The sequence below is a fragment of the Tripterygium wilfordii genome, chromosome 4, assembly GCF_013401445.1.
Source record: "Tripterygium wilfordii isolate XIE 37 chromosome 4, ASM1340144v1, whole genome shotgun sequence".
NCBI lineage: Eukaryota > Viridiplantae > Streptophyta > Magnoliopsida > Celastrales > Celastraceae > Tripterygium > Tripterygium wilfordii.
The window spans coordinates 7,045,071-7,068,770 of record NC_052235.1 but is presented as its reverse complement, the minus strand read 5'-3'; the positions used below and the strand labels follow the sequence as shown (position 1 = coordinate 7,068,770).

Here is a 23,700-nt window from a genome sequence, read left to right as displayed (position 1 = left end):
AAAATCAACAAACATATAGACGGACATGTGGATTTACCCGAAAAAACTCAAATGAGCAACACCAGGTACATTTACTTTATTGCCGTCTTCAAAAATGTGTGCCAAAAATAAAGCTGAAATTCTGGTAAAGCTCCGAATGAGTATCATCACATCATGAACTATTTCCCACCCTTACAAGCTGAATCAATCCAAAGTTAAAAGACTACTAAGAGAGTCTATATCCTTCACAACAATCTTTAACATATGAAATATCGGACAGAATGAGACTATAGCCATCACCCAGCAATAATGACGAAGAACAGACTACTACACATCCAAGTAGAACTTACAAAGAAAAGAGAACTTGACATGACAGTCAAAGAAAAGGAAAGACGCCGTTGGATGGTATTAAAATATTGGAGAAGTAAAAAAAGAAAAATAAAAATCTTTAGAAACAAAATAAAATGTGATACTTAATTCTAAAAGACATCAAAGAATAAAAAAAATCAAAATAATAAGCAAATACATTAACTGATATACCATCATGATAAATGGCAACAAGAAATTTAGCAAAGCCATTAGCATATTCATTTACTGACACTAATGTCCTATAATAGAAAGTCCAAAGATTGAATAGAAAATCAGTTGCACCTTACATCCTCCGAACCAAGAAGAATCGGCCTGGATGTGCAAACAAAACCATTTGTCAGGATATTGGCAATAAGTATTTTAAACAAGAGGATTTGAGGAGACATTTATTGTTTAAGGCAAAATAAAATTAATTATGGCTATGTTTCCATGATAAAAGATATCACTGGAATAACTTGACGAACAAAAAACATATGGGAAAATGAGTACCAACTATTACTAATTATACACAAATGGACAAACCAGCCAATTAAGAAAAAGTAGAACCTGCCTTAACTTAAAAAGTTTTTTCAATAATGACAGCCAGGTGTCCAAAATCTTGTTAAACATCACTAAAATCAAACTTAGAAAGGAAAAAAAAAAAGGAACTTTAGACAATGACATTTAGGAATGTTTCCATCTCCTTGAAAGTCTATCATATTTATCCCTTCCACTTCGGCCGCATTTATAAAAAGCATTCTTCAACTTTTCCATTGTTGATTCATATATATTTATTCGTCTAAGGAGCATATCATCTGCAACCCTCCTCACCTCTGACAACCTATCCAAATCACGCAATCCAATGAGCAAAGCATTCGCACTGTCATCAAGAGATGATACCTGATTCTCGACCATGTAATTCCATATTTCAAACGCCATTTCAGGGTCATCACCATCGAACAACATTGCGATGGCTGCACTGAAATTAGAAGGGGTCGGAGGCCATTCATTCTTGATCATCTCGACGAAGAACTTGCCCACCTCACGGACCTTTTTGTCCTTTATTAGACATTGGAAAATCATATTATACGTCAAAGAATCAGGGAAAGCTCCATGAAACACCATATCGTCAAGCAACCGAATCGCATCATGAATCTCATTGTTGTCACAAAGCAAGCCAATCATCGCATTGTACATTATCAAATTGGGAACTAATCCACTTCCCACCATGATATCCCACAACAGAATTGCATGGGAGGAATCGTTTTGCTTAATAAGGATATCAAGAGCATTAGAGAAGAATTTCAAACCTGGCAAGCAATTATTCCCCTTCATCAATTTGAGAAACTTCACCGCGTCTGGACATTGGTGTCCACGAACAAGTGTCGTCAAGAATGTATCATAGGCAGACATGTTCTCTGGGCTCCACCCGATGTGAACTACCATCTCACCGAATGTGGTCATAGCTTTCGCCACGTTACCGTCCCTCTCCCATCCTTCTAACAAGATGGCATAGGTGTCGCCATTGGGTGGGATCTTTGACTTAATCCTTTCCAACCACTCCAAAGCTTTGGAAGTCTGATTCTTCTCACGACAAATTGCGCTCAACAGAGAATTCACTGCGACAACATCCTGCTGCACACCGTACTTCTCCATGACCTCAAAGCTCATTATAGCCTCATCAAATCTATTAGAAACACAATAGGTCCCAAAAACAGAGACAAAGGTGGCCAAGGAGAGTACTCCTTCTTGCTTCATGGAGCGAATGGCGTCCCACATTGGCTCAAATAGGCCATTCTTTCCAAGCAAATCAACAACAAGGTTCCAGGAAAGTGCAGAGTGCTTGAGAGAGAGGCCAACCCACCGGAAGAACTTCACGGCAGATGAAGGGTAGTTGTAGGAGAACCTGAGGACCTCATTGACGATGTCCTGGGTAGGGGCAATCCCAGATGAAGAAAGAGCAGATTCAATATCATGTGGGGAGGCCCGGATCAAAATTTCACAGAGACCTCGAACAGAGGGAGACACATCAGGTGCATCAAGGTGTGAGGGAAAGTTCTGGGGCTGCTGCTTCAATGATGGCTTTTGAGGGGATTTTGGATGACTATGGTTGGTCGAGGAGATGATTCTGGAAGGGTATTGAAGTCTAGTACTAGGGTTTTCATCCATAGGAGGAAAAATCAAAACCCCTGAATCGATGATGAATGAATACCAAAAATAAGTGGAACACTTAGATATCCAACGCGATATACGTACACATATATATGAATCCACTCCCAACACAAACTCGTTTGAGATCTCCAATTCTGACAATGAGCACAAAATTGAATCCCTAAAAAGAAAACCCCATTGAATTACATATGTATAAAGATGAGAAATCATAAAACATTATTCATATAAACCGAATTGAAACAAAACTTCGTAAAAAAATAAAAACTTTCAGTTAATGAATAAATGTGTATATATGCATTTACATGTATGTAATATATGAAGAAAGTCATAAAGGAAAAACCTTTGAACGCTTCAGAGTTCAGAGTGAGTTCCTTCTCTAATCGATGATCGTCGCCTCTTCGGAGTCGCTGAACTGAGTTTCCCGATATGGGCCATGAATTAAAACAGGCCCAGAAGAAGAACCGATTGAATTTACTGTTTCGGGCATACTGAATTTTCCTTTATTAATAAAATATCTTCAATATTTGGTTTCCCTGTTTAGCTTGACCGCGACCGAGTCACTGACTCAAGTAATCCTCAACTCAGTTGACAGTCTCTTCATGCCAACATCCTCCTCCCTTTCGCCATGGAACTGTCTCGATCCTTCTTCGCAAGACCCGTTAGAACAACACCGACGCCAAGAAACACAGCTGTGTTTGTTGAAACTCGCCACTTGGGTCGAAATCTGAAACGGGTCTTTGAGTTTAGCCCATTTGGAGGCAGTTCTCGAGTGTCCATAGCCAGGGGCTCAGTTCATCACCTCTTACTTGCTGCTCCAGTCGAGACATCCTCTACTTGTCCGGAAATCGAATCCAAAACAGAAAAGTTAGAAGCTTTAGAGGAAGGCATTGAGAAGGTGATAATCTTTCGTATAAGGGACCGTTAACTGTAGCCTTTATGATTACTTATATCCATGAGTATATTTGTTCTTTCTATTTCGGTGGTAAAAGATCATAACTCGTGTTTTAGCTGCGTGGACTTCAAAGGGGATGTATTAAATTGTTGAATCCATAATTTACTTTTTGCCATATAAAAAGCTATAATGTGATGAAGAGAGAAGATTCGAATCTCTATTTATTTTGTTCTTGCTTCGCTTAACGTAGCCATTGTGATTTTTTTGTTTAGTACACTTGATAAATTGGCTGTTGTGATCTTTTTGTACCTCTCTTAGATTATTTTGGATTCTGTGTAGGTTATTTATCGGTGCCGCTTCTTGACGATTCTGGCAGTTTTTGGCTCCCTGGTTGGATCATTTCTGTGTTTTGTAAAGGTACGCTTTGTTTAAGCTCTAAATGGCATAGAATTGATTTGTTTCTGGTTCTAAATAACTTCTTTTTTCCTGGTAAGTGGTAACAAGTATGGTTGTATTTTTTAAGTGACGGAATAGGCTTTGTCGGAATTGATTGACTATACAATTGAAACTGATATATATTAGCTTAAATTATACGGAATGAAAAGAGAGGAAATCTATACTGAAATTTTGATTGCTTGTCCAATTTGCATTCCAAATTTAAATTAAAATGGGACAGAATCCTTGCCAGAAGGTAGATGTATATACGTACGCGAATTGCACAGGCAATATGCCTTTCAGTAGTTTTGAGAAGCAGGGGAGCGTGAACCTTTCATTATTACTCCAAAGTCTCAGCCTCCAGTTTCCATAAATTTAACTAGTTTCTTGTCTGAATCAGAATGTAGATTTTGTAAAGATTAAGACAATTTTAATGTAGTTTCTATGTTCTCATTGTTTAGTAGCAAAATAAAATAATTTTATTGAAAAGGAACTAAGGACAGTGCCCCAGATTTACAATCCCAGTAACTTATCTACACTATGCTTGCTCAATTACATCAAAGAAGATTTTCATCAACATTACGATGTTCAGTATTCCAAAAAGATAGGGAGAGAAGCATTTCTTCTTTCCCTTTACGAAGAAAACAAAAATTAGCCAAGTTGAAGCCTATTATTGTCAATGGTTAAGCTGTCACCTTCCAGAAAAGAAAGCCACCTTCATGGAGACTTGCGCTTACCAAATTTATCTAAAAGGAAGTTGCTCCTTTCCCAAAGGAGTATGTTTCCATCGAGTCATCAAACCAATACCATTCTTATAGTCTGTACAATTTAAGTCCAAAGAAAAAAGGTATTTTCATTAATTTTTCAGTTTGTTCTCATCCAAAAAACCTGCATCAAAATGATATCTTGATGCAATCAAAGATTATAAAACATTGAATGAGAAATCTTGCGGTTGTAGAGGGTACTATGGTAGTCCTTTGGGCATGAGTTAACCTCCTCTCATCCCTGGGCTGGCTGCCAAAAGAGGAAAGAAAAGAAAAGGTATTCTTTAATCTTGAATTCTTTTGTCTTGAGGCTACGAATCTCATGCAGACTTAGTTCTCGATTTTGGCTATTGATGTAAATTGCAAATGCTGAAGTGCATATTTTGATGTGAAGTCTGTATGCTAAAGTGCATATTTTCACAGAACGCTCTCTTTGTTTTGGCAGCACAAGATAATACAATTGTATAATGTGTTCTTGAAATTTCTAATATTTATATTCTATATCTATGCATGGCTTCCAAAACTGAACATGGCATCAGTATGTTTACCGAGAGATGAGGAGGTATTTCGAATCAGAACTTTGTTGTGGTATCTGCTCAAATAGTAATCTTAGTGGTGGCCGCATACATTTTTCTTCCCAAACTTCTTGTTATTATCTTAAAATGATTTTTTACTGTAGCTAGTCTAGTAACTTAGATGTTTTATTTTTGGACGTCGGAATGCTTTCTATCTGACTATAATTATATTTGCATGAGGCATTTCTTCTGAGTCATCTAGTCCTTCCTGGATAATGTATATCGGTTAATATGAGCTAAATGTGATGTTGCAGGGTTGCACCTATGTTGTGGCATCTTTCACTGAGTACTTTGTTAATAATAGCAAAGTGATTATATTGCTGGTAGAGGCCATAGGTTAGTGTTGTGAATCATTTTCGATAGTCCTCATCCTCCTTTCTTCTTCTTCTTCTTTTTTCTCTGCTTGTTATAGCTTTATGATTCAAGTTAACCAGTATCACGGTTAACCTTTCCCCCCCTTTATTTGGCTACTTGGATTTTGTCCTGTGCTAAAAAAAGATAAAGAGTTCAGTTGTTCGAGTCCAGCTAGAACCCTGCTTAAGAATATTTTTCTTACCTATCAACATTATAATCTTTACGACCGAATCAGTTCATGCTATAAACTTAGCCAATTTTCATTCCCTCAATTTTTTTAAAAAAATATTTTATTGCAACTTTTTTTAAGTTAATACACATTTTTCCTTGTTCTTTCTTTATTTGGAACATGAAAAAACTGTAAGGTCTCCGACAATTTTTTATCTGAAGAGAATATAAGATTTGAACAAGGTCATATGTTGTAAGGACAAAGGTGTGCCCTGAATGAGGTACATTCACTAATTTAGATCATATCTAAAGTTGAACTTCAAGGACCATCATCAATTTCCGAAGGCCGGACACTGTTAGTGTGAGAATGTAATTGTATCTACTGAATCAAGGACTAATACAAGCCTAAAGGTAAGAGTCTATCAAACTTTGGAGGACAACAACTACATGAGCCCTACCCCATATTTGGATATATGGTGAATGGCCCAATAATGCATACTATACAGATGACTTGGAATTATCTTTACCAGACACCTCTCAGAGGCAAAAAGGTAAGAATTTCTAGGGTGACAAAGCCGAAAGTAGCTCACTAGTTTTTGGTCAGTGGTTTCAAATGCTATGAATACACCCCCCCCCCCCCCTTGCAATGGCCTGTGGAAAGATATTGGATTGAGGTTAGATTGGCTTTTGCTAGAAATTTGAGAATTTGGGTTACGGTTTTTATGAGATCCCAATTCCACATTGGGTATATGGTGAAGCCTATTAGGCAAAGTGGAAAAGACCTCTAGTTTGGGTGGCCAGCTATTCACAATCCCCATGTCTTTTATGTTCAATTTTTTTTTCCTTGGTGGTGCTTTCTCTTGCATATATCTTGTCCCGTCGCTCCACTATTTCTGTTTTTTGTTGAATTTTTTTTTCAACAATTAAAAAAATGAAGGCATTTATTTATGGTAGTTATGCATTGGCAAAACTGGTAAATTTTATATGGACTTCCCTCAATGGGCATACCTTCTTGTTCTCATCAATAATATTCCTATGAAGTCATTAATTATGATCTTTTCATTTTTTAGATGTCTATCTCTTGGGAACTGTGATGCTGGTCTTCGGAATGGGACTTTATGAACTTTTTGTTAGCAATCTCGGTCCTGCCCATTCACAGTCAGGCAAAGGAGTTCCACAGGGGTCAAATCTTTTTGGCTTATTCACTCTCAAGGTAGGCTCCTTGTTTCAGCAATCCTTATACTGTATCCATAATCTCAAGTTTCTTATACGGTAAAATCTTTGTTCACTTCTGGAAAATGCTATTGTTCCATTAAATAGCAACTGAGAACATCAAAGTAGAATACTTTTGAATTTTAATCTTGCATCGTTTCTTTCTATTGATGTATGAATTGAGGTAAGAGGATCTTCTACATTTTTTCTTGTAACAGGTGTTTATATAAACTTTATATTTTAATTCTTATATTGCATGGGGAAGGAAGTCTTTCCATGATGAATCTAGGTTCCGGTATTTGTTTGATGAGTTAATGACCTTTGTCTGAAACTGAAAGTTTTAAGTCTCTCTTAATTAGCCCTTTATAGTAACCATGTTTTAACTGACTGATAACTATATATGTTTAATCATTTCGTTCTATCTGCAGGAACGACCTCAATGGTTGGAAATCAAATCTGTCAATGAGCTGAAAACAAAAGTTGGCCATGTTGTAGTAATGCTGCTGCTTATTGGTTTCTTTGAAAAGTGTAAGAAAGCAGTCATTCACTCTCCCTTGGATTTACTTTGTTTCTCCGCTTCCGTACTATTTTGCTCTGGTTGCCTCTTTCTACTTTCAAAGCTCACTGACTAAATGAATTCCTTTTGTATATAGTTCAGTTCTTATATTAGTTTATGGATTGAAAGAACCAAATAATCTGATATATATGCTCATATCATTATCATCATCCGAGTCTTTATCCTAAGTGTTTGGGATCGGCTACATGAGTTTATGAGTAAATCAATAGGAATCCACTATGTGTATTTGTTTTCGCCGTTCATTTCTATGTAAAATGATGCACTCTTCCGCTTCATCTACCCGTTTTTAATCCTATTAACTACGTCTTCACTAATGTCTATGTATATGCACATATGTCTAAAGATATTGAAGCATACTGGTTTTATGTTCATGGCCTGTATATTTTGCAATGAAATATGAATCTGCGAGTGCACTTTAGTAAAAGCTCTTTACCTTCTTCTTCATACTTTATACATTCATGTGGTTTTAGAATGTGCTTCTTGAAGTGATTAGATCATGATAGCTAGTGTATCCACCACTAATCAAATAGCTTGTTTGGTTTGACACTCATGTGCTAGAGCATGCACAGGTGGAGCCACACTGACAAGCTAGGACACACAAAAGAATCAATATATGTAGATACAGGAAAAAGTCCATAAACAACCCATCTAGTTGATAAAAACCTTATTAGTTAATTTGAGTGCAGTGCGTAGAAATGCAATCCCACAACATAATGACTGAGGTTCTCACATAAGAACCTTGTCTAAGAGCTTTAGTTGGCTCTACTCTTGCATGATTCCATGACCCCTGAAAGCAGTTTCATTGGAATATGAAATCCATTAGTCAAAGAAAAGTATAATTGAATGCTCTGAATATGCCTACGGTTTCTAGGTAACACTAAAACACATCATCAACACTTGCTAAAGTTATAGAACCAAAATTTATTTATTATAGCCTCATAATGCACAGATAAAAGCCCCATATCCTATGCTAAGTTGACCATTAAAAATGTAAGATCACTTTTCGTTTGGTGTCCAGCAAATACTAGGAAAGTTTGTTAGTTGTGCTGCAGATTTCATTTATGCAGCTCTTTCCATGCCCTCTCCTGGAGACCAGACTCAAACCTAAAAATCAAACTCCAACTTCTCCTCTTCTCTTTGGGTTCATTATTATGTTAAACAATGTGCCTTTCACTAGTGTTTTCGGAGACCAACATTAAATAAGAATAAACAAAGAGAGCAATAATGCAGCAACTATGTAAAGATTGGAAAATTTTGAAGCTTTTATCATTATTTTGGAAGTATGATTTAAAGTGTGAATATTTGGGCCTTGTACATGTAGATGTCTACCCCTTATTCGTGTGCGTGCATTGCTTGTCTGCCATTCATCTTTCGCCACTCACGGGCAAAACTAATAATTCTGACTTGCTCGTGATTTCTTATGTAATCATGGTAGGGAAATTTAGTGATCCTGGGTTTTTTAATTTAATGACATGATGCTTAGTGGACAACAAAGATCGATGAAACTGAGACGAAAATACTGTTTATCAGTCTTTAAAAAAAAGTATTTTAGAGGAACCTAGTTTTATAATGTTTTTCTAGGAGAGATGTGTTGTAGTGAGACTGCAATGCAACACCTTGAACTGCATCAGTCATTTTGCATAAAAAGCCAGTGGAGGAAAAATCATGCTGAGTTTTGAGTGTTCTAAAGAAAAAGTCAGAGACAGAGTGAATGTTCTATCATTAAAGAAATTTGAAATTACCTCTGTCCATGTGTTCCTCAATTCCCTCAACTATAGGCTAAACTTTTGGATGTCTATATTATATCTGGGGAAGGTTAGGACTGTATGTATTAATTTAAATATTTCTCTGCAACTTCTGTATATATATTGTACTGTGTGAGATATGAACATAAACCATCGACTGTCATGGGAAAGACTGCTTTGGGAACTTGGAAGATGTGGAAATTGTTTCTTAAAGAATATAGTTTATGGACAACAACGTAAAGCTTGTCAAAACCTAGAAAGTAGTGCAGAACTGTCCTAAAGAATGTTTAAAAACTCTAGTGTTAACTGATGACAGAAGAGCAGGATGCCATACAAATTTAAACAATGAAGAGGTTTTGGCTTATACAAAGCCAAACATGTTAATAAGCCCTTTTTTACCCTAAAATGACTTGGAATTTTAGGAGACAGCCATATGTTAACCTAGTTAAAAGTTACATATCATATCTAAGGAGCTTCTAAGCTTAAGAATCTGATACCTTGTCGTAAAGTGCAAGTTGAGGAAAACTAGGTTTCTGATATGATTTTGGTGGGGCTACTACAACCTGGCCTACAGATCCTAGTGGTGTTTTTTTTATTTAAAAAGGTTATCAAAGCATAGAAAACTGGTAGTGTTGATACCACTGCCAAGTCTCTTTTATTTGTGTAAGGGTAGTGTCAGTCAATAGATAGCATCACATGGTACCAAATGGGCAATGGTTCTAGGCTGGGATTGGTCAGGCAGAGAAAGGAAGATTTGTTCCAAACCATGGGGTCAGAGGGTAGAACCCTACTCTATATATTAGCTAGTCTTATATACATGTTTATATGATTAGGGTTTCCTTGGACAAACAAAAACAAAAGTAAAGGAGTGATGGCGAATGGAGGTGGAAAAACAGTGCATTAAAGTAGAGGGAAAGGGGAGAATGGAACCCATGAACACATGGAATCTCTCTCACTCACACACATACAGATATAGGAGTGAGTTAATGGCAGACAGCGGATCAAGAGCTCATGATTTCTGCTAGACTGGTCAATATGTCAAGGAATCTACCAAGTTATGCAGAAAAAAAAAATTCTGACATGTATATGAACAGAACATGAGAGAGTAAATTATAGAGCCCTCACCCAGGAATTTCCTCTAAATTAAGTGCATCTATGTGTCAATTATAGTTTAGAAATTGAGCTGAACATCTTCCTCTTGAAGCATATTGAAATGAAGGACGCCATGTAAGTTATTGAAGAAAGGTTGATGTAATAAATAAAAATGTTTGATAAAATCTTTGTAGGTTTAGTGGTAGAGGCATTTTCTTGACATTTGAAAAAAGGGGGAACGAATATGTAACTTGGTGAAAACTTTAGTCTCTTTCAACCTGCTTAAAACAAACCAGAGATGTTAGAAGGAAAAGTATTTCATTGGTGTTGTCTTATCAACATCCGTGCTCTTTCCCTGTATGTTGTATATTAATATGATGGGTGGCTGTGAGAAAGCTCTTTGAATTGGAAAGAATGAAGAAATGCCAAACTTACCCTAAATGGAATTATTCCCATGATTGCTTCTTTCATTTCTATATTGCATTGATATCTTAGAAATCCTAGCTGCCATGTCTTCATTTATTTGTTTTTTGTTGCACGTGGGACCATTACATTCTCTCCTTAAATAGGATACTCTATGCAGCATTTATATATACTAAGCCATATGCACCATTAACTTTTCATTTCAAGAAGCTTGGCAAGCTTTAATTTCTTCTTCTTCTTCTTCTTCTTTCCATCAGTACTAAATACTAATGGCACCCAAAAGCTTCATTTTATGTTCTTATGTGATCCTCTTTTTACTGCATAGTCACTTTGAGTTTGCAGCAGCAACAAGGCCTCTAATTATGCAGCTGCCAAATATTACAAAAATTGTTCACCCACCACCAGCAGTAAACCCTGGAATCTCTTATTTGAACAACAGGATACCTCCTTCCATTGATAGGTATTATGGTATAATAAATCGTTACAAATTTACTGAGACAGAAGCTTACAGGCCAACAAGTCCAGGCCATAGCCCCGGTGTTGGCCATAAAGAACCTCCAGCTGCTCCTTGATAGAGTGTGCTTGTTCTGGATTTTGCTTGGTGAGCTAGTGTTTATTTATGGTGGCATGAGTGCCACAGGGTTTTGACTGCTTGTGGAGAAATTGACTTTTTTTTTTTTGTAAGGGAGAAATTGACTTTGTTTGTCATTTTCTTTCCTTGTCTTTTTTTTTTTTTTTTTGCTTTCTATTTTTTGCTGCTTTTTTTTGGAGAGTTGTGAATATGTTGGCTTTGTGTGTTTCATGATTCAGCTTCATTGATAACTTGTTCATGCGTGTACATAATAATGTATATATGCTATTGCTGAAAGGTAATTAAACAACTCTCGTGCACAAAGTCATGTTTTCACTAAACCTCCCGCTCCGATCCGGATAAAAAAAAAAAGTGGGATGTTGTATTTCCGGTATTGGATTTCATATTCGAATGAACCTTGTTATCCTTAAAAAATTTGCACTAATCATAAGAAAGTAGTTTTTTTTTTTTTTTTGTCCTATGGGCCCATCAAAAGAGAAATTATAATAAGATCTTATAGGATATCGTCCCTTCAAAATCAGTTCATCCGGCTCAAGTAGTCGAGGCTATTTTCAAGAATTGAATTGCAACTCTATCGTTGGACCATATGTTCACTTGTGTGCACTACATAATATAATATTAAGAAAATAAATATCTCCAAAAACAGCAAGAGTTTTAGAAATATTCTCTAGATAGTTTATGCATGCGTTACTCTGAGTTTATAATTAACCTAATTTGATTAGGTGAGACAATTTAATATATAATTATAAGCGTTTGGGAGTGCGGTGAGATTGAGGTGAGGTGTTGTGAGGTAAAAAGTTGTGGTGATGTAAGGTGAGTTCTACTATAAAAACATTTGGCGTGTCACAAAAAATTGTGGTGCTGTAAGGTGAGGTGCAATTGAACGTAGTAAAAACGTACTGCCAAACATATACTATGCATCTCTCTATGAGTCTATGTAAGTTCTTAGCTTCCAAATATAAGAAAAAATAATTGGGTTTAGGTTTTGGGGTCATAGAGGTATTTGGGAGTTGGTGCGTAAAACTTTTCATTATATTGATATGGTAATGGTATATATACTTTGTGATAGTTTAACAAAAGAAGAATGGGTGTGTTTATATGGTGTTCTGAAAGTGTTGATTTTTGTGTGAGAGCAGAACAACCATGGAATCACATCAAATTTGTGTAAGGCTACTATAAGAGTTAAAATAAAAATATTGACATTGATTCAATATGTTGCATAGTATAAAGATTAGAAAGAGCCTTTATATAGAGAAATAGAGGAAAAGGCATAAATAACATAATTGGAATCTAAATTAAGAAATTAAATCATAATAATATATTCTAACATCCTCTATGTCATCCGAATCACCCCCTCTACAAATATCTTTTACCGCGAAATGGGAGCTTTAATTTTTTATTTTTTTTTAAAAAGTTAATCTCCAAATCAAATGATAAGTATGCGGATGAAGGGGCGGCTCAAGCCCTAGGCCGCTAAAGCTGCCGCCTGGGACCCCAAATTTTTATTTTTTACGTACTTAACAATTGTGGCCTCGTGAGCTCAAAATAATGAAAAACCTAGCTATTAGTATACCATCTAACAAGTTGTACACACCAAAATTGTCAAGTCAATCCATTTTTCACCTTTTTTTTTTGTTAATTTTTAATTACTAATTACCAAAAAGTCATTTCTTTACGTTTATGATTTGCAGCTTTAGCATAGTTTACCTACCACCTATAGAACACAATTCTCAAGACAAACACACCTGTTTACAAGCAAAGACCTTTTAAAAATCAACCAAAAATTTTGTAAACCTGACGTCTTGATCGTTGTTCTTCTCACTTCTCTTTTAGTTCTTCTTCTCCACGACTAACGATTAGACATCTTCTAAGCTCCTTTTCTAGTTTTTTACAAGAATTTTTCACATACAAACTTAATCATTTATTCTTCTCTTTGTTTATTTAAACTCTAAGGTCCAAGCTTCAGGGCTCTAATTACAACGACTAGGTTTTATGATAGGTACAAAATGAAGAACAGAGCTAGAAAGAATTGTAGAAAGGAAGAGAGTCCAGAAGAATAATTAGAGTGAATAAATGTCTGTCCATTACAACCCTCTCAACCACTTAAGCCTTACAAATTAACTGATGCAACTACTAATGGAACCTGCATATATGTGCAAGTATTAACTAATACAACTACTAATGAAACAACTGCTGATAACAACAATTCTAAACTACATATGACACCTTCTTTTCTCCCCACTTGCAAGGACCATAGTGAATGTTATAGTGAGTAGCATGTCCCAATCTTGCATGCATAATTTTATTGCTTCATTTTATTTTATTTATGTCACAAGAAATGTTAAACGAATTGGCTTTGTTATCGATTGAAAAAGAAATGTTAGAAAATCTTGAATATAAAACTTTATTTAATGATTTTTCATCGCAAGAAGCGAGAAAAATTAAATAAAAATTTAAATTTATATTGAATTTAAAGGGAATTCGGTTATAATGTTTGTCTAGTGTGTCTCTAATTATGTTGAACCGTCCGGATTAAATCAAATCAACACCTTCAAGACACTGAATCAAATCGACGTTTTCACTGTATCAAATCAAGTTAAACACCTCCATGGCATCAAGTTAAGGCCTTCAAATACGGATCAAATACACTTCAAATCAATTCGACTCAAGTTAAAGCAGTGTCAAGTCCAAAACAAAACGAAAAAACGTCAAACAAACTTCAAATCCAACCAGATGATGCCATTGTCAACACAAAAGCAGACTCGGAAGTGAGAGAGACTGTGAGAGGGTATGGCATTGAAAGAGGCCAAGAGTTGGCTTGGCATTGAAACTTATAATATGAGGCTAGTGATAGAGATTTGATCTGAAAGTCAATAGGTTGCTTGGTTTCAATTAGTGAAGAAGAGAAAGGTCGACGGCAACTATATAGGGTAAGACCTAGGAAAGGTGTTGGGTATGATAAGAGAGAGAGAGAGGAGGGAGAAAACAAAAGTCTTGATGATGGTGCAGCCGCCATCCTCAAAAGTTATTAAGGAAGGTGGCTGTGCGGCGGAGTAATGTATTCTCTAAATTAATGATAACAACTCGTTCCGATACCAAGTTAAAATAAAGAGTAGTATTAAGTGTATTTATTAAGGATTAATCACTCTTTTACGTATCCTTTTCAACTTAAAATATGTATATTTTTCAGGTTCCAATGTACATTTTGTATCCTTATATAGTGTTCTAAACGCACTCATTAACATTTCCTTAAAATAACAGATGACAAGAGCAATCACATTAATGGTTGTTATTTGATGGGATACGGATTGCAAAAAGTGTATTTCTATTTGATGGGGCACTCATTAATATTTGATTCAATATCTTGTGTAGGTTCTTATATTGGGGAAAGAGGAAAAGTAAAATCCAAAGAAAAAAAATTAAAAATTAAGGAAGCGTAATTAGGATATATATATATATATATATATATAAACTAGAAAACTAAATCAGAATAATATATTCAATTATGTATGAAAGCTTTATATGTGGCAGTTTGTCCATTTGTTTTTAGATTACCTTAGGTAGTGCTTGCTTTTTATGATGAGGTGCAGTTATATAACAAATGGGCTTGGCACTTTGAAAACTTTTTATTTTAAATTCATCTGTCAAAGTTGTGATGGGTTAATTTAATTTTTGATCACTGAAAGATATTCAATGTTTTATTTTCGTCATGATCGAAAAAATCAAACGTTCCAAATCAATCATCCGAAATTTTTTTTTCTTCCACTTTGGTCCCTCGAACAGAATATGGGGATTTCGGGCGGCCAACCAGCTTATGTGGTAAATTGACCAGACGAAAGCTGTTAATATTTGCAAACGTGGCATGATGACAATGTTGACTACCCTAAATTATCATAATCTACCTGAGCGATTAATGTGGAAAAGTTTTTTTAGATGACTGACTTGGAGCATCTAATCTTTCGATAACCAAAAGAAAATCTTAAATATGTTTCGGTTGTGACCAAAAGTTGAATCCATCCAAATATTGATCAAGTTGGCGTCCATTAGTTGACTAATTAATTTGCACGTACGCTCCAAATCCAAATAAATGTTAATACCAGTAGTATGGTCATGATTTTTTTGGTATGTTTCGAATGTACCAATGAAGTATTATTATATTTAGGTGAGCACTTCTTTTCTTTCGATTGTTCTTGTTATTGCTATATTATTATTCATTTATTTGTGTGTTTGGGAGGATTTGTTGTAAAAAAAAAATAGAAATAGAAATAGTGTGGTTCATTCATTGCCGGGTGGCAGGGGTCTGCTGTAGTAAAAACTACAGCAGACCCCACTATAGGTGATTTGGATCACAAAACTTTTTTATTTTATTTTGAAAAAATTATAAATATGTAGTTTATGATCTAACGAACCCAGCGATATATTTTTTGTTCGAAACAAAAATCAAATTCATCTTGATCCAGACATCGAATGTTTTGAGTTTATATCCGACGGTCTAAAATTGTTAAGCATTTTTCATATAGCATATGATTTTTGTTTTGAACAAAAAAAATATCGTTGAATTCGTTAGATCATAAACTACACATCTATATTTTTTTCAAAATAAAATAAAAAATTTTTTTGTCTCAAATTACTATTACAGTGGAGCCTGATGTAATTTTATTACAACAGAACCCCGGCACCCCTTCATTGCCATTGGTAGCAAAAAAACGGAAGGCATTTGTCACATCCCATGCAAGGCATGTCCCATCAAGTTTCAAGACTCTCTTATCATCATCATATTCATATTAGTCATGACATTGGGCCATGCATGTCTGTTATATATATAAAGATTACATAAGAGACTAATATAAGGATTCATGTTTACATCATTAATTTGAAATGAGAAATTTTATCTGCACATCATATAAACACTATCTTTACACTACTTTTTAATTTTTTTGTAGTTTACATAAATATCTTACATACAATGACATATTAACCCTTAAACTAAAAATTTAAGGAAAAATCATACTTTATGGGATGGGGGCTAGAATCCATTAGTTGTTGAAATTCCTAAAATTGTTCAAATCAGCACCATTCATTCAATCATATGAGCATGTCATGGACACCTCAATATAATTAAATTACTTTTTTATCCACTTTTTCACATATTTTACATTTTTGCTTGGCCCTTTTCTTCTACCTTTTTCATGCTTCTCTCAATCTCCCCTGTTTGTCTTTTTTGTCCATAAGCTCAGTTGATCTGTGCAGCCAACTGCGGTGACAAACACAACAACAAATCCGATTGCGTAGATCGTGCGACAAACACAATAACCTCCGGATAATCAACGCCATTCACCGAACCGGAAAGCTACTCCCTGGCTCATCCCACCTTCTCCGAATTATGGTTGGAAATGGAAGTGGTCAACAGATGAACCCCAAAATCAATTGGGAGATGACGGAGGCGTATTTGATCTCAGACGAAATCTCCGTCATCATTCCCGTTCGAGTAATGATCGTAACCCATAAGGGAAATCACCAGAAAACCTTGTTTTGAATTTGAAACTCAGTAATCTATCATCGTATTTTTTTCATATAAGAATTCACCTTTTTGTTGATAATATTTATGGTTAAATCATTTATAATAATTTATATGTAAAACTAATTTTTAATAATTTATTCATTATTTGGTGGGCGCCTTGCTAATATTTCTAATATTGAATAAAATAAGGGTAATTTGGTCTTTTTATTATAATTTTGTGTGTAGAGTTATAATTTTTTGGTGTAAACTTATAATGTTTAAAAAATGGTGTAAAGATAGTGTTTTTATGGTGTGTAGATAAAATTTCCCATTTGAAATATGTGGGATCCAAAGTAGTGAATCTCACTTATCATCTCATTTATACACACCATTAAAATGTAACCCTTATTTTACATCCTTACATTAGACTCTTATGCGAGAAATCCTATATATATATATATATACTCTATCCGTCCCATTTTCTTTGTCATTCTTTTTAGTTTGAGTTGTCCCAAAATTAGTGTCAATTTTTTTCATTAATTAATAATTTTATTGTTGTATTTTAAAAATACTCTTGTTACTTTAATTACCCATGTTTTAAGGGGAAAAAAAGTACTTTCATAAATAAAGATAAATTTAAAATAACATGATTATTTTGTGTAATTGAATGCATTAAATGATGTCTCTTTAAAAGGTTAGATTTTTAAAGAATAATAAACAAGTTGGGAAGAAGGGAGTATTAGCCCAAGTCAATAACCTATCAGAATTTATGTGACATTCAACTAAAATGTCACAATATGCATATATATATATATGGTACGTGTCTGTCCCTGAAGCCCCTTCAACTTGAAATTAAGACTAGTATTTATGACCCAGAAAATGATAGACATATGAGCAACATATATGACACTTCACACTTGGCACTGTCTCTTGTTTTTCATGGCAGTTGAGAAAATGATGACAAGGATATCTAATGTAAGCCAGAGTATGCAAACCCCATGTCCCGTGAAATTTAATTTTGAAAACAGAAGAGAGGATGGGAGGTAGTGAGATAGTGATCCCTCATAATCATTTCGCGGGACGTTTGCTGGGGCTGTCTTGCTAGCGGGCCCACCCTCTCAGACTGTCCCATCAAATACTTGAAAAATTGGGACGGTAAGAGCATCCACAATAGTAGTAATATATTACAGCACTTCAAAATCATTCTCTCTCTTCTCCTCTCTCCTATGTGACACAATTTAATTGGATGAGCGGGTCTCATAATAAACACTATTCATCAACATTCCATAAATTCCAACACTCTATATTCATTTTCTCTATTTTCTCTCTCTTCCTTTTCATCACCTCTCTCTTCCTTTTAATCTTCTCTTTCTTCATTTTCATCACATTTCTCTTCATTTTCATCATCTCTTCACTATTCATCAACTATATATATACTCCAGCTCTCAAGTATCATTTTTCCACAACTAAATTTTCAAGTGTCATTTTTCACCCATTGTGTACATGTAGCGCTATATTTATCAAAAAAGTAACATTTCAAGTATTTAAAATACACACCATTGTACCCATTGTAATGATATAGCACTATATTTATCCAAAAAGTATTGTTAATAATGTTAAATATAGCACCATTGTGGATGCTCTAACGTCCCAAAACAATAAATTTCAAATTGAAGTTTGTTGTAAGCATTTTGTAGCTTTTTTTGGCATGACCCTCATTCTAAAAAGTCTCAACTCTTTTTTTAAAATTTTTTTTCATGGGACCCACGTCTTTGACCTTTAATATTATTTTGTAATTTAAATTTTCTACATTAATATTATTTATATATAAATATTTTATGTAAATATTATAAACTTTTTTGATAAAAATTATGCTTAAGCTTAGTTATTTTAATTTATCAAATTATAAATTGTTTATTTGTAATTTTTAATAAAAAAATTTAATTTTAAAATTTTAAAAATACAAACAATATATATTTTACACAACTTAACCGCTTAGCACAATTAACAACTCTACCAAACCCATCGTAACTTATTTCATAATCATTTCGTGGGACGTTTGCTTGGGCTGTCTCGCTAGCGGGCCCACTGTCTCAGACTGTCCCATCAAATACTTGAAAAAGTGGGACGGTAAAGTCCCAAAACAATAAATTCCAAATGGGAGTTTATTGTGAGCATTTTGTAGCTTTTTTGGCATCGGCCTCATTCTAAAAAGTCTCAACTCTTTTATTTTAATTTTTTGCGTGGGACCCATGTCTTTGACCTTTAATATTATTTTGTAATATAAATTTTCTACATTAATATTATTTATATATAAATATTTTATGTAAATATTATAAACTTTTTTAATAAAAATTATGCTTAAGCTTAGTTATTTTAATTTATCAAATTATAAATTGTTTATTTGTAATTTTTAATAAATAAATTTAATTTTAAAATTTTAAAATTTTAAAAATACAAACAATATATATTTTACACAACTTAACCGCTTAGCACAATTAACAGCTCTACCAAACACCTCATAGCTTATTTCATAGCTTTAAGCTCAGTTTTTTTTCACACCTTAACAATTAGCTTTAAAAATCAATACAACCACTCTGTCAAACACATACTATCAGCCTGTTTGACTGGACGGCTCCACCATGCCAAACAGACAAAAATCACTAGCAGATTCACTGGCTCAAAAGAAGGAGCTTCTTTTGTAGCGGTAGAACCGCTGCGGCTTTTATTTTTTAAAACTTTTTAATGTGTGGGTCCCACATTTTTTATATGAAGTATTATTATTTTACTCATGGGATCTACCTAAAATTAAAGTTTTACCTAATAGATTTTTAATATAAAAATTGTGTTTAATGATTTAAATATAATTATATTTTAATAAAAAATATAAATTAATTATATTTATGCATTTATAATTAATATAACAGTAAATTTTTTATTGAAATAAAATAATTTAAATTAAAAAATACAAATAAAATATACTTTTAAATTAATAATTATACTTCTAAATTAGTAATTATAATACTGATAAATATCCTAATTTTTATATAAAAATATTAATAATGTATACCTAAAAATAATATAAATAAAAAATATATTTATTTCATTAAATTTAATATTAAATTTACTGACAAATTTAATATAAAATTTATAAATCTAATATTATAATACGTTAATTCAATAGCTTTTCTGTTAGCGTCAGTTTTTAGTTCAACAAACACCTCAAAGCATATTTCATAGCTTTAAGCTCGGCTTTTTTTTTCTACAATATTTTCGTTAGCATTGAAAATCAATCTTTCCGTTCTACCAAACAGAGCTTATATCTATAAGAGTTGAGTTTGAAAAATGAATATATGGAATCGCAGGTTCTGGACACAGCATTAAACTTCAAATAAATCCTTATGTAGCAGCCTTTTAATCCTGTTGGCTCAATGGAATCCCACTTGCAGCTCCATACATATATACATATATGTGTGCATGCATATACATATCTACTACCCAGTATTATATAATTAAGATCTTTCAATTCTGCAACCCTTCAGATAGAATTTAAGGCGTTTCAATTCTGCAGCCCTTCAGACTGACTCAGCTGCTAAAAATAAAGGCGGTAAGTAACCAACATGCATGGCTCGGTTTGACAGAGTTTATTTGCTGTCAAAATAAATTAGTTTATAAGTTACAAAAAAAAAAGTTAATTTATAACTTGTGAAATAAGTTATTAGATGTTTGGCAAAGTTTATAACATAAACTAATTTATAAATTTTTTAAAAACAAGTCTATATATTTAAATTTAATTTAAAAGATAAAATAAAAAATTATAAACTCTAAAATAAGTTTCAATTTGAAGTTTATTTTTTTGAGCTTATTAGAGCTTATAAACTAACTTTAAACTAGCTTATGTGAAGTATTTGATAGAGTTTATTTTATAACTTATAAGCTTTGTGCATATGGGAAGGACAGACTCATGTGTTTGGAGATTATCATGTATGATATGACCATATCTTAAATGAGTTACTCGTGAAAAACAATCACACATATACCTACACCCTGGTATGATCACTCTTCTATTTACAGACACAATGATCACTCTTACAACTTCGAATTTAAGGCACAGTTGATGACGACTTACAAAAGGGTACAACCCAATTCATAGCCAGTGACACTCTACATGGTACTTTTTTCACCGGAATATCTGTCGCATTGAATATGATCATTCTCATTCATCTTGAATCTTGATTCAGTTTATGTGTGTTGTCCGAGTTTATCCCAGGACAGAGTTATTTAAATACATCTCGGTATTGTGTGATGTTTGTTCTTTGACTTTGTAATTTATCTGTTAGGGTTAATAAATTCTTAAGCTGCTAACGCGACTGTAGGTATAACGTTATGCATATATATACCAATTAGTTCTGTCAATTAATTTTGGTCGGGGGTCATTTGATAAAAGGAAAAAGTTTAATATATAAGCTAATTAATTAATTCCATAAGCATGTATGCAAGCTAATTAGTTACTTAAATTGCTGATTAAATCAATCAACTACTGTTGCTCTATATAATGTGTATATAGTCATTATCAATCACAGGTAAAGGTTTTCATATATTAATTTATTAGTCGGCCGGCTGAATTGATTAATATATATATATACACACACACATTGAATTTACATATACTAATAATATTTCATTGCCTAATTAGGAGGACCCATGCAAGGTCAATTAAGATTTTATAATCTTAATTACTTGAATATATCTGATATCGATCTTCCATGTAATATAATACAATATATTGCAATTTGGTCTGCAACTACTCAATAAACCTAATTAATTAAGTAGTATACATAGCTTAATCTTAATAACTTAAAAGACATTCCAGACTTACATCCGAGCATGCATTGACTAGTCAAATGTTCATCTGATTTTTTGCACCACCGTTTTTTCCACTCCGATGACTTCGATTGGCCGCTGGACAGCTTAGCTGGCAGGCTATTCTTCATGCAGTACAAGAGGTAAATGATAACGATCTCTGTAAATTTTAGGACACTCAATATTAAATACTCCATCTACCTCTAAAAAGAAAAAGAAAAAGAAAAGTAGTCCACACCTCTAGTTTCCTCTCTCTGATCTTAGGATGCCCTTTATAGATATTTTCTTTTTAAACATATATACATGATTTCTGTTCCTAACCATCAACAACGCATTTTCTTAAAGTACAACATCCTATAATAACTCTACAGTTAATAAGCATGCTTCTACAAGAGCATTATTGGGATGTGTGACTTTCTGGGAAGACAAAGCCGTGTGGACCCCATATATTTATGGGAACCGAACAACTCAAAACCAACAATATTGTTAATGTGTATCTGGGTTGAAAATTCTAATATTTATTGTGATTAGTTTAATAGGTATTTTCTTTTATGGTTGTTATCCCTGTAATAATCAGCCGAATGCATGGTTGGAGAGATTGACGCCTCACATGGCAAAAAAGTTATCGTATGCCCCTGAAAATAAAGTTATTACAAGCCATACTTGGTATTCAGATGTTAAGAGTTCAAAGGAAACTTGTCTAAAACTAGGAGAGTGGCTTGCTAACAACAAGAGCAAGAACAAGCAACTAGAAACAAGCACCTCTTTTAGCTCGGAAAGGTGGAGCCCTTCTTGTACGATATTCATATATATTACGTACTTGATGGTGCATGACAGTTAATTTTGGTCAAGTAATAAACTATTTATTTATATATATGTATTATTATTTTTGAATAAGTCAATAACGACGGCAAGTGCATGTGTATAATTAAAAAGTATATATATATAAAATTAATCCCTACTTGCCTTTTGTGGCCCCTTATTGATGTCAAGGGTTCTTAATTGCCAAGGTAAAATTAAAGCGATTGGACACTGCAACTACAATTATATATACATTTAACGAGAGTGTGAGAGAGACTTTTGACTGGATCGGAATGTTATAATTGGATCAGCTCAAGGGTTGGTATTCTTTATATACTATAGAATAAGACCAATATCTTCTTTTCACGTATAGTTGTGAATTAACTAAGAAGCTAGCTTAGCTCATTTAAAGAAATTGATAAACAAACCCCCCTATTTTAAACCCCTCCCCCTAGGTTGTCATTATTTATCTTGTCATGTCATGTCTTTTCATCATGTCTCATCTCATATACATACACATATATATAGATATATACATACACACACATATAGGACAGAGAATATATATATACATTTATTAATTTAAATGTTTTGATTAAGATTATTTGTTTGCTTTTTTTAATTATTATTATTTTTTTAATTTTTGTGTAAAGAAAAGAGAAATTATATTTTTTTGATATTAATTTCATAATTTTGTAAGACATAGATAATAATTTATTCAAGTACATGAATAAAAGCTTCAGATAAAGATTTGATGAATCCATATGAGTGCATGTACGCATCTAATCGTTCCGCATACGGAGTCGCCCATGCAGCTGCACAAGTATGTCTACAGTGAACCCATTCGGGTGCACAAGTATGTCCAATTTATAGCCATATATGTACACATGTATAGTCAGAGAATATATTCTCTGTCCTATACAGAGAATATATATTGAGTTGGAGTCCATGAGAGAGTGGTGGATTGAATACATGAACGGTCAAAAAAAGGGGCTGGCGAGTTTTACGATGCAAGGACCACTAAGCAAAAGGTGATGTTTTTTTACAATTTCAAATCATTGAAAAGTCATTCAACGGATGAGATTGGAAAAAATCATTAAAGTAGTCTAGAGAAGATAGGGGGTTGAAAGTAGGGGGTTGGGATAGTGCTTCCCCTCATTTAATCAGCCATTTCTATATGTATGTGTGCGCGCGCGCGTGTATGAATA

At 33.7% G+C, this 23,700-nt stretch overlaps 2 protein-coding genes across 3 annotated transcripts; one reads left to right on the top strand and one right to left on the bottom strand.

Annotated features, from left to right (window-relative positions):
• Nucleotides 1–822: 822 nt before the first annotated feature.
• LOC119997052 (pentatricopeptide repeat-containing protein At1g77360, mitochondrial-like) lies at nucleotides 823–3,175 on the bottom strand. Of its 2 annotated transcripts, none has more exons than XM_038843823.1 (2): nucleotides 2,840–3,175; nucleotides 823–2,659 (listed from the first exon to the last, which is right to left on the bottom strand). In XM_038843823.1, exon 2 carries the CDS (start codon nucleotides 2,494–2,496, stop codon nucleotides 1,012–1,014), a length of 1,485 nt encoding a protein of 494 aa, XP_038699751.1. In that variant the 5' UTR covers nucleotides 2,497–2,659; nucleotides 2,840–3,175; the 3' UTR covers nucleotides 823–1,011. The 2 variants fall into 2 exon arrangements, with proteins under 2 accessions (XP_038699751.1, XP_038699752.1); XM_038843824.1 differs by having other exon boundaries at nucleotides 823–2,633; nucleotides 2,840–2,964.
• On the top strand, nucleotides 3,100–7,709 carry LOC119997053. The gene is made up of 5 exons (XM_038843825.1): nucleotides 3,100–3,394; nucleotides 3,731–3,808; nucleotides 5,420–5,501; nucleotides 6,758–6,900; nucleotides 7,328–7,709. Exons 1-5 carry the CDS (start codon nucleotides 3,125–3,127, stop codon nucleotides 7,529–7,531), a joined length of 777 nt encoding a protein of 258 aa, XP_038699753.1. The 5' UTR covers nucleotides 3,100–3,124; the 3' UTR covers nucleotides 7,532–7,709.
• The last annotated feature ends 15,991 nt before the right edge of the window (nucleotides 7,710–23,700 follow it).